This window comes from Microchirus variegatus (genome assembly GCF_963457635.1).
Source record: "Microchirus variegatus genome assembly, chromosome: 2".
NCBI lineage: Eukaryota > Metazoa > Chordata > Actinopteri > Pleuronectiformes > Soleidae > Microchirus > Microchirus variegatus.
This window is the reverse complement of record NC_139803.1, coordinates 5,217,486-5,231,076: the sequence shown is the minus strand read 5'-3', so window position 1 is coordinate 5,231,076 and position 13,591 is coordinate 5,217,486. Positions and strand designations below refer to the sequence as shown.

General features: G+C 41.7%; 1 protein-coding gene across 1 annotated transcript; it reads left to right on the top strand.

Annotated features, from left to right (window-relative positions):
* Positions 1-1,081: 1,081 nt before the first annotated feature.
* Positions 1,082-8,313, top strand: pitpnab (phosphatidylinositol transfer protein, alpha b; the record flags this gene model as incomplete). The annotated part of the gene is made up of 11 exons (XM_083910227.1): positions 1,082-1,098; positions 3,801-3,831; positions 5,166-5,311; positions 5,787-5,878; positions 6,399-6,406; positions 6,695-6,769; positions 6,871-6,954; positions 7,049-7,126; positions 7,782-7,889; positions 8,055-8,177; positions 8,266-8,313. The coding sequence occupies 11 exons, from the start codon at positions 1,082-1,084 to the stop codon at positions 8,311-8,313; spliced, it is 810 nt and encodes a 269-aa protein (XP_083766353.1).
* Between the last annotated feature and the right edge of the window lie 5,278 nt (positions 8,314-13,591).

Genomic DNA, 13,591 nt, shown 5'->3' with positions numbered 1-13,591 from the left:
CGCTCAAGTGATCAGTCAGACAGAAAAATAAGTTGTTTTTCTGATGACCATGCCATGTTCTGACCACTTCCTGAAGGGTCATGTGATGCGTGTTACGTGTGCCTTGTCCTGCGTCAGACTTTATTTACTAAAACGCTGAGAGGATAAAAAATCACAGAAGTCACCGAGCAAAAGGGAAACCTATCCAAGGAGACAAAGGACGTCGACCCAGACGCTGACCTTTGACACACTGGGTCAGAGAGAACAGTGTCAGTGCTTACTGAATGACAAAAGACACCACTTTTCTTCCTTCCTTTTGTTTATTTCTTTTGTTGAATGTAAACCTCTTCATGTGCTCTTGAGTTGCAAACACAGACACTGTTGACCAGTGTATGTGCTCTGTGGGGGGTTGATGAGTGTCAGTGATGGAAGAAGACACTCGTTCAAATGCATGAAGCCCCGGTTGTGTAATATTCATCATTATATACTATACTATTTAGAAATTTCGACTTCTATCTCATAATTATGAGATTTTAAGTCACATTTAGTATTAGTAACTATATTATAATAATTTATTATCTCAGTATTATGACTTAATATTTCATTATTATGACTTAGTATCTTATAATTATGGCTTAAAATCTCATTATTCTGACGTAGTGTCTCATTATTATGAATTACTATTATGTATTTTTATTTTTAGTATTTTAGTATATATTTATCTTAGTAACATGGTATCCTGTTGCAAGGCTGATAACTTAAAAAAAAAAAAAGGCAGAACTCTCAAAGTTTTATTTTCTATTTATTTATTTTATTTTTCTCTATTTTCCAAAAACATAGGTGTATTATTGGAAACGGTCTGTTTTAAAATATATATATATATTGTTTTTACAGCATTTCAATGTTATTGTATTCGTGTGGATATATAAATAAAGTTTTGTATATTAAAAAAAATGAAACCGATTTGCACCGGAAGTGCACGGCGCATGCGCGAGTCGGTTCGGCGTTCACGGACGGATCAGGAGGAAAAGACCGTCGGAGAAGCGAGCTGCTCGGATACACTCTGCCTCTGTGAACCGGAGAAACACTGCACCGCCTCAACATGCTCATAAAGGAATAGTAAGTCGCTGTATGTAAGTGAATGAGTGAATGAATGAGTGAGTGAGTGTGACAGAGAGGAAGAAGAGGATGAACGCGCGTCCGTTCGGCTCGCTGCCATTATCGCCAGGACGCATTTACGGTCGCGCGGCCGGGTCTGATGTCGTTTGACTCCGCGCCGTCACCATCTTTAATGCTGCGAGGCGTTCACGGACCGCGCTGTGACGGTGACTTCTCCTCCTACGGCGGCGGCGTCTTCTCATCAGCAGAAGCAGCGGCAGCGGCAGCGGCCGGTGTTACACCGCCCACCGCCTTCCTCACTGAGCCCGCTACTCTGCGCGTTCACGCGTCCTCCTCTTCGGTCCTCGGGCAGATGTGGGCACGTGCAGCGCATCTGTCCGTCAGCGCGTCATCAAACACGTGACCGGGCCCCCTTTTTCAAGCCGGAAATGAATCTGCTGCGCAAAATAAGAGCCGCGTATAACGTGAGCGCTACGTCACAGCCGCTTATGATACAGACACACAAGTGTTCCACATGTTTACGTGTGTTTTTGAGCCAAAGAAAACACGAATTAATGTCAAACATGAGAGGCATTCTTGTACAAAACACCCAAATACTGTTCGTCTTTCAGTCAAGCTAATTTCAGCTTGTTTAGTTTTGACATTATTTTTAAAATATAATATATAATCATATAATCATTTACATTTGGCCGTGTTTGCTGCTCACTTATATATAAATCATATTATGCGCGACTCGTAAACCTCCAGTGATGTTGTTGGAGGAAGAGCACCGCCTCTGCTCGGAGAGGACGCGCGTGCACGCGCCGTGTAACGTAGACGGTGGGAGGAGCCGAGTCGAGTCGTAACACCCGCGGAGGCAGCAGACAGTCGGGCTGTGTCCTTCACATCCTTCATCATCACAGAAACATCTGTACACTTCCGCAGTCCGCTCCCTTTTTATTTCCGCACTGGTGATTAAACGTCAGACGTTAGATTCGTGACGTTAGGAGTTTATTTTTCTTATTATTATTGTTGTTGTTGTCGTTTCTGCTGCTGAAGGAGAAACGACGTGAGCGCGCGTCCATGCATATAAGCCGCTGTGGCCATGTTATTGATTCACGGTGAAGGTGAAACGAGTGATGGCGCATTGTGGTGTTTATCTGCTGAGGGGTCAGGAGCAGGGAGGATGGTGTGATGACAGGAAAGAGGAGAGAGTCCTAAAGAAGGGGAGATGCTGTTGGGTTCTCTGTGCAGAGGAGGCATGTGTTGGTTAGAATTAAACTTAGTCACGACACCGGCCTTCAAATGACCAACAGGGGACTTTATTTCCAGAGAATGCACGATATCGTGCAGCAAAGATTTTTATTTACATATTTTGGGCTACAGTTATGGGAAATATGTAATTGTGATTGGATTTTTTGCGATATAATTGATGTAAGTCAAAGTGTGGTATGTGTGGTAAATCAGTAATATAGTAGTAATGCTACTTTTTTATTCAAACAGCACAGACAGATGAAAAAAAAATACTCAAATACCCCTAATATACACGCTCCCCTTCTGAAGTAAACGTATACATGTACACATATACATATACTTGCATATGTGTGTACACAGGTGTATATTGTTAAAAACAGCAAAACAGCAACAGCTTGGCAGCGTCTAGACCTAAGAATAACACAATCTGATCAGATATTGATCAGAGTCTGACTTAAAGAGAGGAGAGAGACATTTATCAACCGAGATCATTGTCTTGATTTCACTTCACGTGTCTTTAAATCAATGAATGAATGAATAAAAACAGCTCCAGGGTCAGAGTGGTGGTGTCGGCTAAAGAGCTGAAGTGATTAGGAAGAGTCTGGACCTCAGCACTCTGCCTGGAAATTAATTAAATCATTCATGATTAAATACTGAATGCAACACACACACACACAGATAACCATCGAGGGGGGGGGGTAAAGAGAGAGTGAATTGATCCACGCCCCCCTGACTCCAGTCCAGACTCTTCTTTTCACCTGAACCACTGACCTACATCTTTGTGATGAAGATGACAAAGACAAAAGTTGAGATAAGAGCAGTTTGTGTTTCCTGAAGCAGCAGAACAGAAAAGAAAGAAAGACACTCGATATTTCTGTCCAGACCTGGAGACACTGACATGACTCCAGTCCTTGTTTTACTCATTGAAATTCTCCTGATCCCATTGAATGTTTCCTCTGTGACTAAAGGACATTAACATGAGCGCTTTAAATCATATATTAGATCACAGTTAATCACGCTGAAACATGAAAATCTCCTGAAAGAGTCGAGAGCAGTGAGTGTTGAGTTGTGTGAAAGTCTATTTTTATCGTTAACACAGGATAATCTGCGATGCCAAAGTTCACACTTTGCTGTGTGAAATTCTTAACTTGTGAAGTGTGTTTTTAATCTGGGACACAACGACACACTAAGAAGCACACATACACACACAGCGTGTTAATCAACTTAATCAGGATGGTGTTGGAATGCCGTTTATATAAGTTTTATTATATATAGTATATATATATATAGTATTATAAGTCACGCGCGACACTTTTAAATAACACGTATGAATATGAATAGTTTTACAGGATTGTTTACAGGAGTATTTGCATATCTATGTATTGTACGCGTGGAGTTTTACCACCAGTTGTTGCTTTTGTGATATTTTAGAGTAACTTTCTTCATATTTTTTCCTCCTTCTCTTTCAGTCGAGTGATTCTTCCCATCTCTGTGGATGAGGTAAGCCACTCAGATGTGATGATCTGATATTACTAGTGCTGTCAAATGTTAGTTAGCGCGGCAACAGCGTTTAACAGCGTCAACGTTAACGCACGGGAAAAAGACATGCGTGACGTCATGTTTCCGTGACTCTGGATTGTTAAAATGAGTCTCTAAAGCAGGGGTTCTCAAAGTTTTGATACCTGAGGGCCAATTTAGGAACCCAACATTGGACTGAGGGCTGCCAAAGGAAAAAAAGGAAAAAAAACCAGAAAGAAATCCCATTTGTAATCATTTTAATGACCAGATTGCAGTTCTACAATTTAGCGTTAAGTAATATAAGCGTTAATATAATGTAATTTAAGCATTAATATAATAACGCTTTATAATTTACTGGGTAATTACCCAGTATTTTGGCCATTGTTCTTACCTTCTAATTACAGGTTAATAACAAGTAACACATTTCTGTTACCATATATTTACTGGGTAAATAGCTAGTAATTGGGGGCTGTAGCTACCTGCTTATTACCAGTTTATAACCCAATAATAAACTAAAATTCACCATATAGAAACCAGGTAAATACCCAGTATTTTTGTTTACACTTATTGGTCTGTATCCAGTAATGTCCAATAAACATTTAACAAGCTTAGTAGCTCCTGGATTAAAACTATCAATATAAGCGCGGGCCGCCAGAAATGTTTCTGTGGGCCGCCATTGGCCCCCGGGCCGCACTTTAAGAACCAATGCTCTAAAGAAATGCTAACCTTTAAAACAAAGGCACACATACGCAGTACACAGGTACACTAACGTTATTTGTACGGCTGCTCTTTTCCTTAAATAAACAGACAACTCCATTTCCACTGTAGGCGCACTAACGGTGCTAAAAGGAGCTAATGCAGCTAACGGAGCTAACTGGTAAACGGTGCCTAGACTCCTGGTGTCACGGCACGTAAACATGACGTCATGCGCGTCTTTTTCCGGTCAGTCGTCATGGAAACGTGGCATGCGTTTAACATTTTGCACAGCACTAGATATTACACATCTGTCATATTGATGCTTTATTGTTTTAATTCACTGTATAAACAGGTCATCTCTGATATTACACAATGACCTCAGCTGCACACAAACGTGTTTGATGTTAACGATGTGTCCGTGCTCTGGTGTTAAAGGTTATACGCTGGATTAGAGGTGATTTAGAAATGAAAGGAGTCTTTGTCCTGTGTTTAAATACTCACATGTTCACTGGAGGAGGAGGAGAGAGGTTTAGTCTGGGATCAGATCAGGTCAGAAAAGCGTGCTAATTTAACACAATAAGAGACACTTGTGTGTGTGTATTCTGCTGTCTTGTCCTCAGTATCAGGTGGGTCAGCTGTACTCTGTGGCAGAGGCCAGTAAGAACGAGACGGGAGGAGGAGAAGGAGTGGAGGTGCTAAAGAACGAGCCCTACGAGAAAGAGGGAGAGAAAGGACAGTACACACACAAAATTTACCATTTGCACAGGTAAGCAGTTTGTTATCCCCCCCTAAATACACCAGACCTCCTCCTCAGAGCTCCTCCTCTCTTCAATATGGAGATTATCGTATATTTCCAGAGCAGGTGCTAAAAAAAGGACTGAGCTGAGTCGTGCTAGAACTGTGTCGTGGAAAAGTGTCAAGAATGGTCGTCTTGTTTCACTTTATGAACGTTAGAAAGCTGTATTTATATATAATATATATATAAATATATAATATTTTATGTATTTTATTATATATGACTTTACATCATGAATGTAGCAGCATCTAACCTGCTTTTAACCCTAAACACTCATGTTAGCATCCGAGCGTACTTGCATGATCATGTCTAAACAGGTACTAAGTGATAAAACTGTCTAGATTAATGTTTTTTTTGTGCAGATTAAAATAACAGTGACATCGTTAATATATGCAGTGATTAAACTCAAACCTGCTTCCTTCTCATTGGCTCTCCTGTTGTCCAGTAAAGTGCCCACGTACATCAGAATTCTGGCTCCGTCTTCCGCTCTCAGTATTCACGAGAAAGCCTGGAACGCCTACCCTTACTGTTGCACAGGTAGATCACACACACACACACACACATTGTTGAAATCTGAAATCCAAACTCCATCCATAGAAATGAAGTTATTTTAACCACGTTATTTTGCACAATTGTCTCATTGTTTGCTGGAATAAACCATCAGCTCAGTGAATTTGACTGATTTGAGTGTGAAATGATGATATTTCAGGATCACTGTGTGCACTTTACTTTACTGCTCAACAATGTGACACAAATACTTTAAAGGTGAAGTGTTCTCTCTCTCTCTCTCTCTTTGTCTGGATCTCTGTCACCTTCAGGGGAGGGGGAGCTGAATAATTTATTGTGTCCAGTGAGGAGAGTCACGCAATCGCTCGAGCTTTACACACACACACACACAGACACACACACAGCTTCCTGAAAGCCATCTGTTATAGCAGCACCACAGTGTTTTCACAGTGTTGTCAAAGGCCTGACGTGACCACGCTAGTTCTCCTCTCGCTGATATATACTTCTGTCTTTGTTTGCTCCTCCTCACGTCTTTCATGTGGCTCTGCAGTTCTCACTGTAAGTACAGTTTCCCTGTTGTTGTACGTATGCATAAGTCATCGATGTGTTAACGTGAACACACACACACGCACTCCGATTCACACTGAGCCACTGAATTAACGTGAAACTTGAGAAAGACATTTGATCCATTTCTTCTTGAGCAGCAGCAGCACACGCCAGTCTGTGTGTGTGTGCATGTGTGTGTTTGTGTGTTGGTATGTGTTTGTTAGCAGGACGTGGACCAAAGACAAAGACACTTTCTCCCTCACTGTCCCTCACACACCTCCCTCTCTCTGTTCTCTGCAGAATGAGTTTATGAAAGACAACTTCATGATCAAGATCGAGACGTGGCACAAACCTGACATGGGACAACTCGATAATGTAATCGTCTTCTCTCTCTCTCTCTCTTGTTGCAGTAGTTGTGTTAAATGTGTTTTGACACTCGTGTGTGAGCTGAGCTCTGTGCTTCTTCTGTTCTTCAGGTTCACCGTTTGGATGCAGAGACTTGGAAGAAGGTGGAGGTCGTCTATATTGACATCGCAGACCGAAGCCAAGTGGACCAGAAGGTGAATATGATGATTATCACTCTCTCTCTCTCTCTGTCTCTTGTTGACCCGTCCATGTGTTTTAATGTGGTTTCTCCTCACACGATCTGTCCAGGACTTTAAGGAGGAGGAGGACCCGTCGAAATACAAGTCAGTGAAGACTGGACGAGGTCCTCTACGACAAGACTGGAAGGTAATGTTTATTCTGAAGCCACGGAAACACATGTCCTGTCCACACTGAAGCCTTAAATACCACAAATATCTTAAAATAATGGAAACAAATGTGTGAATATTCACTTGCTTTGTTGTGTCGCAAAAGGTTTGAAAAGCATTGAAGCCTTGTATGTAAACTCGAGATGGGCACCAGGTTAACGCATGCCGCCGTTTCCATGACGACTGACCGGAAAAAAGACGCGCGTGACGCCATGTTTACGTGCCGCGACACCGGAGTCCAGGGCACCGTTTACCAGTTAGCTCTGTTAGCTGCATTAGCTCCTTGAGCGCCGGTTAGCGCGCCTACAGTGGAACGGGAGCGTTTCTTAAAGGAAAAGAGCAGTGCGTACCTGTGTACTGCGTATGTGTGCCTCTGTTTTTAAAGGTTAGCGTTACTTTACAGACTCGTTTTAACAATCCGGAGTCACGTAAACATGACGTCACTCGCGTCTTTTTCCGGTCAGTCGCCCATGGAAACGGCGTCATGCGTTAACGTGCCCAGCACGAATGTAAACACATTTATACACAATAATTGAATAATTCCAATTGTAACTCATTTAAAAATGTATATGAATGGGAAACATTAAACCTTAATATGTAAATTTATATACTTTTATTGTTGTGTGCACCTGCAGAAGGAGCTCCCTAACACCTCCTGGCCTCACATGTGTGCCTACAAACTGGTCACCGTTAAATTCAAGTGGTTCGGGCTGCAGAATAAAGTGGAGAGTTTCATTCAGAAGGTTGGTCACAGTCTGTCGCTCAGAGGTCAACGACCTTTTAACTTAGTATTTATGATATTCACTGTCCTGGGCGGTCTTTTTACTCTGTGTTTGTGTTCAGTGCTGAATATCCTCTGCATACTTTCCGTCTGTTTGAGTTCTTTTCTTTTCCTTTTCCCTCCCCAGCAAGAGAAGCGCTTGTTCACTAACTTCCACCGTCAGCTCTTCTGTTGGATGGACAAGTGGATCGAGCTGAGCATGGACGACATCCGCCGCAAGGAGGACCAGACACGTGAGGAGCTGGAGGAGGTGAGGAGGAGCGACACGGCAGATTTATGGTTTGATGTCTGTTTATACTACATTATATATACTGTATATATGTGTGTGTGTTTGTCAGATGAGAGTGAAGGACCCAGTGAAGGGAATGACGGCTGCAGAGGACTGAGGCCTGTGTCAGAGTGTGAATGCTGCTGCTGCTGCTGCTGCTCATCAGGTGAGAGGAACATCACAGGGTCGTTGAAGGTCGTGCAGCCTCTCCATATCGTTTTAAAGCGGACCTAGACCGGAAGTTCCAATTAAGGCTGTTTTTTAGTGTGTATCTGCGTCAGTACCTTGTTTACGAAGCCCTGAAGGTTCTAAACAAACAGTGCTGAGAACGCTGTGTTTTATTGTAATCTCAGGCTCAGCGAAATCTCTGAAAAAACCCGGCCCGGTTACATAAACAGTGGTTCTCATGAACAGCAGATCCTCCTGCTCCGGGCACTAGTCCGGGAACATCCGGTTGCGTACATTGAACCACAGAAGAAGAATAACGTCCGTTGTGGAGGTGTTTCACGAGCGACAGTGTCTTCTGACTCTGGGTCAAAGGGAAGCTATTTTTAAACACTGTTAAAACAATGTTTTGATAATGAGTAGCAGTGCATCCACCGTTCCAGAGAGGGGAGATGTGCTTCTGAGAGCAGGTGTGCTGAATATGTCACGTCCGGGTATTGGCCAATCACAAGACAGTTGGGAGGGCTCTACGCTGGCTGGCCAATCACAACACACTCTGTCTTCTCTGGGTGATGGTTCAGTCTGAAATATCACGGCTGGGAAACAGCGTCAGAAAAGACAGATTTCTATCGGCTCGTTTACAGCAACTAGGAGGTTTTTGACCATTAAACAAGTTAGACCTCCATAACTAACATATATGTGCAACAGGACCGCTCTGTGTGAGCTTTAAATCAGTCTCTGTAAAGCTGAGCGGTGGTTGTGCATGAAGCTGCCAGTGAAACACTCACCATCAAAGTTGTGTGAATCTTCCTCCTTGTCGATGCTGATGCTGCTGATCAGACTCTAACCTGACCTCTGACCTCTGTCCTCTGTCCTCTGTGTGTCTCTCACAGACCAGAATACCCAGACACCAGCGGATTCACATCCTCCTCCTCCTGTTCCACCTGACCGGCTGGTCCAAACTCTCCACTTTGGGCCCCAGTAAACCCTCTGATGTCCGTCCCTCGTCTCATCTGCCTTTGTTTTGTTTGTTTTGTTTGTTTGTTTGTTTCTCTTCATTTTACTGTAAGTAAGAACTGAGGCCTCCAGCAGCAACTCTTTAGATCTCGTCAGTCTTTAAAGTCTTCTAAACTACAGAGAATATTGTCACTTATTATCTCTGCACTTTAGAGAATAAGATATTCCGGTGTGTGTATCATATATATATGCAGTCTCTTTGGGGAGCTGAAGAATTGTATTTAAATATATATATAAATATAAACAGGGTTTTTAAAGTTTTGTCTGTAGGTTTATCTGTAGATGTTTATTCTTCCAGCTCAGTCTGAACCTGCTCAGTGTTCCATAGTTTTTCCATCATCATCATCATCATCATAGCCTCTTTTTTGCTCAAATCAATTAGGAAATGTACAAACTGCAGCTGTTTGACCTGGAGTGTTAAGTCTGCTCAACGACCACGTTTTATATTTGTTGATCTGTGTGTGTGTGTGTGCTCGTGCGATGGTGTGTGTGTGTGTGGTTTTCAAAGTTTCCAGCTCAGTGTATTAATTTCATTTTCTCCTTCCTTTCACGTCAGTATCATCAGCCTTTTTTAAAACCCACTGCAGTCAAAGTGCAGTCAGTGAAGATAAACTTATAAATGATCACATGTACACACACACACACACGAGGAATCACTGCAGATGTAAAGTAGACGATTAGATGTGTAGATGAGTGTGTAGAACTCTCTCCTGTCAGCCATTCTGTCATCACTCCAGTGGATAAATGGTCTTATCCAGTGATAGCAATAACTACCATGACACGTCGGTCTCTCCTTTGTCGACACAAATACAAATATTTTGGTTTTTACGCTGTGTTTGTGTCACAGCAGCCGTGGAAATCCACTCGTTTGATTGAAGAAGTGCTGGTTTTGTTGTAAACGTCTTTTCTCAGAGGTGGTTTGTGATGGTTTGGAGTTTTTTTTGGTAAATGCATACGTTTTCTGGGTTTGTCAGGGAGGACGTGGTGCAGCGTGTGGCTTCATCCTTCACTCTCCATCACTTCACCACTGTTTTCTGTTTCCCAGCCTTTGAAAGCTTCACACCCCCGTCACATTATTACACAGTGTGGAAACTTTAAAGAGCATGCAACACACACACACACACACACACACTCACTCAAAGTGTTAAATGGAATCAAGTAGATTTGTCCTTTTCTTTAGTTTAACTAAAGCAAGCAAAGACGAAGTACAGCAGACTATTTATTAATTCGTTCAAATTGAAATTTAAACGTTAAAAACTGCGTCTCGGTAGCTCAGTCTTCTGTTATTACGTCGTCGTCATCATGTCATATCGTCAGGTTAAACGTCTGTTGCCTCCTCTTTAAAGAACTCCGCCCGTCTCTGTTTCACTCGCAGATTAAACGAGTGAATCCTGGAGCTCTGTGGACGTACTGTACGCCCTGACCTTTGTAAATAAATCAGTGTAGATGAACACATAAATAAATAAAATATATATATATATATATATACATGTATTGACCAGACTGTCCTGCCAAACCTTACAGCACCTGATCCTCTCGTCTGAAATCCTCCTCCTGAAATATTGACCAAGTCTCTCCTCACACAGTGAGACACACAGCGAGGACGTGTAGAGTCGTAGTTTTAGTTTCCGTCAGCCGTAGACTTCATAAATGTGTTCTTACAGAAGGTTTTTAGTGCAGCGGAGTGAGTGAGTTGTGTTTTGTAGTGGGAGGAAATCCAAGAGAAAAGAACAACAATAATAATAATAATGATAATAATAATAAGCGAAGCAAAAACCCTGTTGATTGTTCCTGTGCGTCTCACGGACAGGACGGTGTATAAATATCTATTTTTGTTCTCAGTGTTGTTCCTCTGTTGTCTTTGAACGCTCACTGGAAATGAAACTACTGTAAAAAAAAAAATAAAAAAAATAAAAGGCAGCTTAACATAATTATTAGCAGATGTTAGATTTTAAACCTCTCCATTGACGACACAAGCAGAGATCATCTCTTATATTAGATTCCTGGGTTTATAATCGGAGGATAAAGTGATTCCCAAAGTGTTTTTAAACTGAAATATATCTTTGTCTGTTTCTCTCACTCATGTTAAATCGTCTCCTGTTTTTTTTCTTTTCTTTAACTGTGAACTTCTTGTGTCTTCTTTTGCCATCTTCCAATAAATCTGTTGTACATTGGAGAAATAAGAAGTGAATAAAAAAGAAGCAGAGCAACTGTACCCGAGCATGTCCTCTGGTTTTATTCATCGCCGTTTAAATGATTGGTCTGTCGTCTTTTTCTGTGATGGACTGGTGACCTTTCACCTTCTGTCAGCTGGGAATCACCCCGGCAACCCTCACGACCCTCGTGTGGAGAATGAAGCGGTAAATAAAGCAGTGTGTTGACTGACAGGTGACAGACAGCACTCGGGGTCAAATGAATCAGACTTTAAATCCTGATTATGAAGCTGATGAAGCATAAAGAGTTATTTCGCGTTTACCTTTAAAGAACGGTGCGTTTTCGTGTGTGTTGTGTAACTAAAGCAGAGCACATACACATTCCATACTGTGAAGAAAGTGGAGGATTATTGATGAACTTACAAAGAGAGCTTTAATCAGGACAAACGCCCCGCGTCACGGTGACACCGAGTAAACACACACATGTCCATTCATGAAGGACAGAATACTTTGTGACTGACCTGGGATCAGAGCTTGATCCGATGTTCCGCTTTAAGTCCACAGCAGGTCCTGTTGTGTTGTGTTGTGTTGCGTTGTGTTGTGTTGTGTTGTGGGTGAGGACCTGAAAGAGTCAAACAACGGCTCTCAGCACAGGAAAACAGATCCAGTCTCTGGACCTGGACTCTGCTCTGCAGGTCTTTGTCATCTGTGCACAGGGAGTGTGCGGGTTCTTCCAGACGCCACGAGAGAGACTCACACATCTGGGTAATGCTCTTTTTTATTTTTTTTTTTATTTTTTTTTTATGTGAAAGTTAAATGTATGTGTCCTTTAAAGTTTAAAGCTGCTGCAGGCAGAATTATGAGAGATAATGTTTGAATATTGAGCGTCATTCCCAGATCAGTTTTGGGATTCTTTGCAGCATCGGCAGTTAATAGTCAATAAAATCTCTCATCTGAGTTTGTTTTGGATCAACATTAACCTGTTTTAAAAGAGTTTTACAGTCATTTTAGTCATACTTTACTCCCATAGCCAGGTGAAATGAAATGACTTTTACAACATTAGGAATCGTTTCATCACATTTTGCACTGTCACTGTCCCTTTAACGTGAGATTTGATACTACAAAGCCATTACATAAATGACTTTTTGCCTTTTTTCTGTGTGTGTGTGTGTGTGCAGGGGAGAAAATGAGCGCTGGGAAATTTCAAAGTGTTGGGAAAGACAAGTGCAGGTAAGACTGTGGTGTTTGTTATCTTCTGTCTAAACTTGTGTCTTTGTGTAATAAAACTTAACTTAAACTCTTCTCACTGAACTAAATTCCTGATCTTTGATCCACTTCACACTTGTCTGTGTTTAACAATGAGCTCTAATTCTCTTCATGTGGTTCAGATTTTTTTTCCGATATTTTTTCTCTTCAAATGACAACGTTCTGTCATGATGTTATTATATAATAGTGATCTGCAATCATTAATCAGGTTAATGTAATCTCTGTTGTATTTAATGATGCATGCAATCCACAGAATGAAGCACTATTATAATATTAAAGTCATTACAGTGATCGTAACACTTTTATTTCTGAACACCAGAGGTTTGAGATTATGAAACTAAGCTTTTCTCCAGAAGCAGAATCTATTATCTCAATATTCTAATAGGGTTGCATGCTTTAAAATGTATTGTGCGGTTTGTTTGTTGAAACAATAACATTTACAGTACAAAATTCACCTTTAGTATATATATATATACATATATATGTATATCTGTATAGAAATCATCGAGCCCCTCCTCCGTCTGCTGGCCTTCCAACAATAACCTTTCATCTACATGAGCAGAGGCTGGATTGAGGTCAAAGGAAGCTAATGCTAATGCTATTGTTGAGCTGCGGTCCCCTCCTCACTAATGCACATCGCGGCCTATAAGAGTTCTCAGCTGACGCTTTAAGAAAAGCTCTTAGGGATCTGAGCGCTCTTGCAACATCACTCGCAAAGATGGAGGAGGATCGACCTCGAAGCAAGTCCTCTCTTCTGGTTCTCCATGTGACCCAAACACACACACACTCACTCAC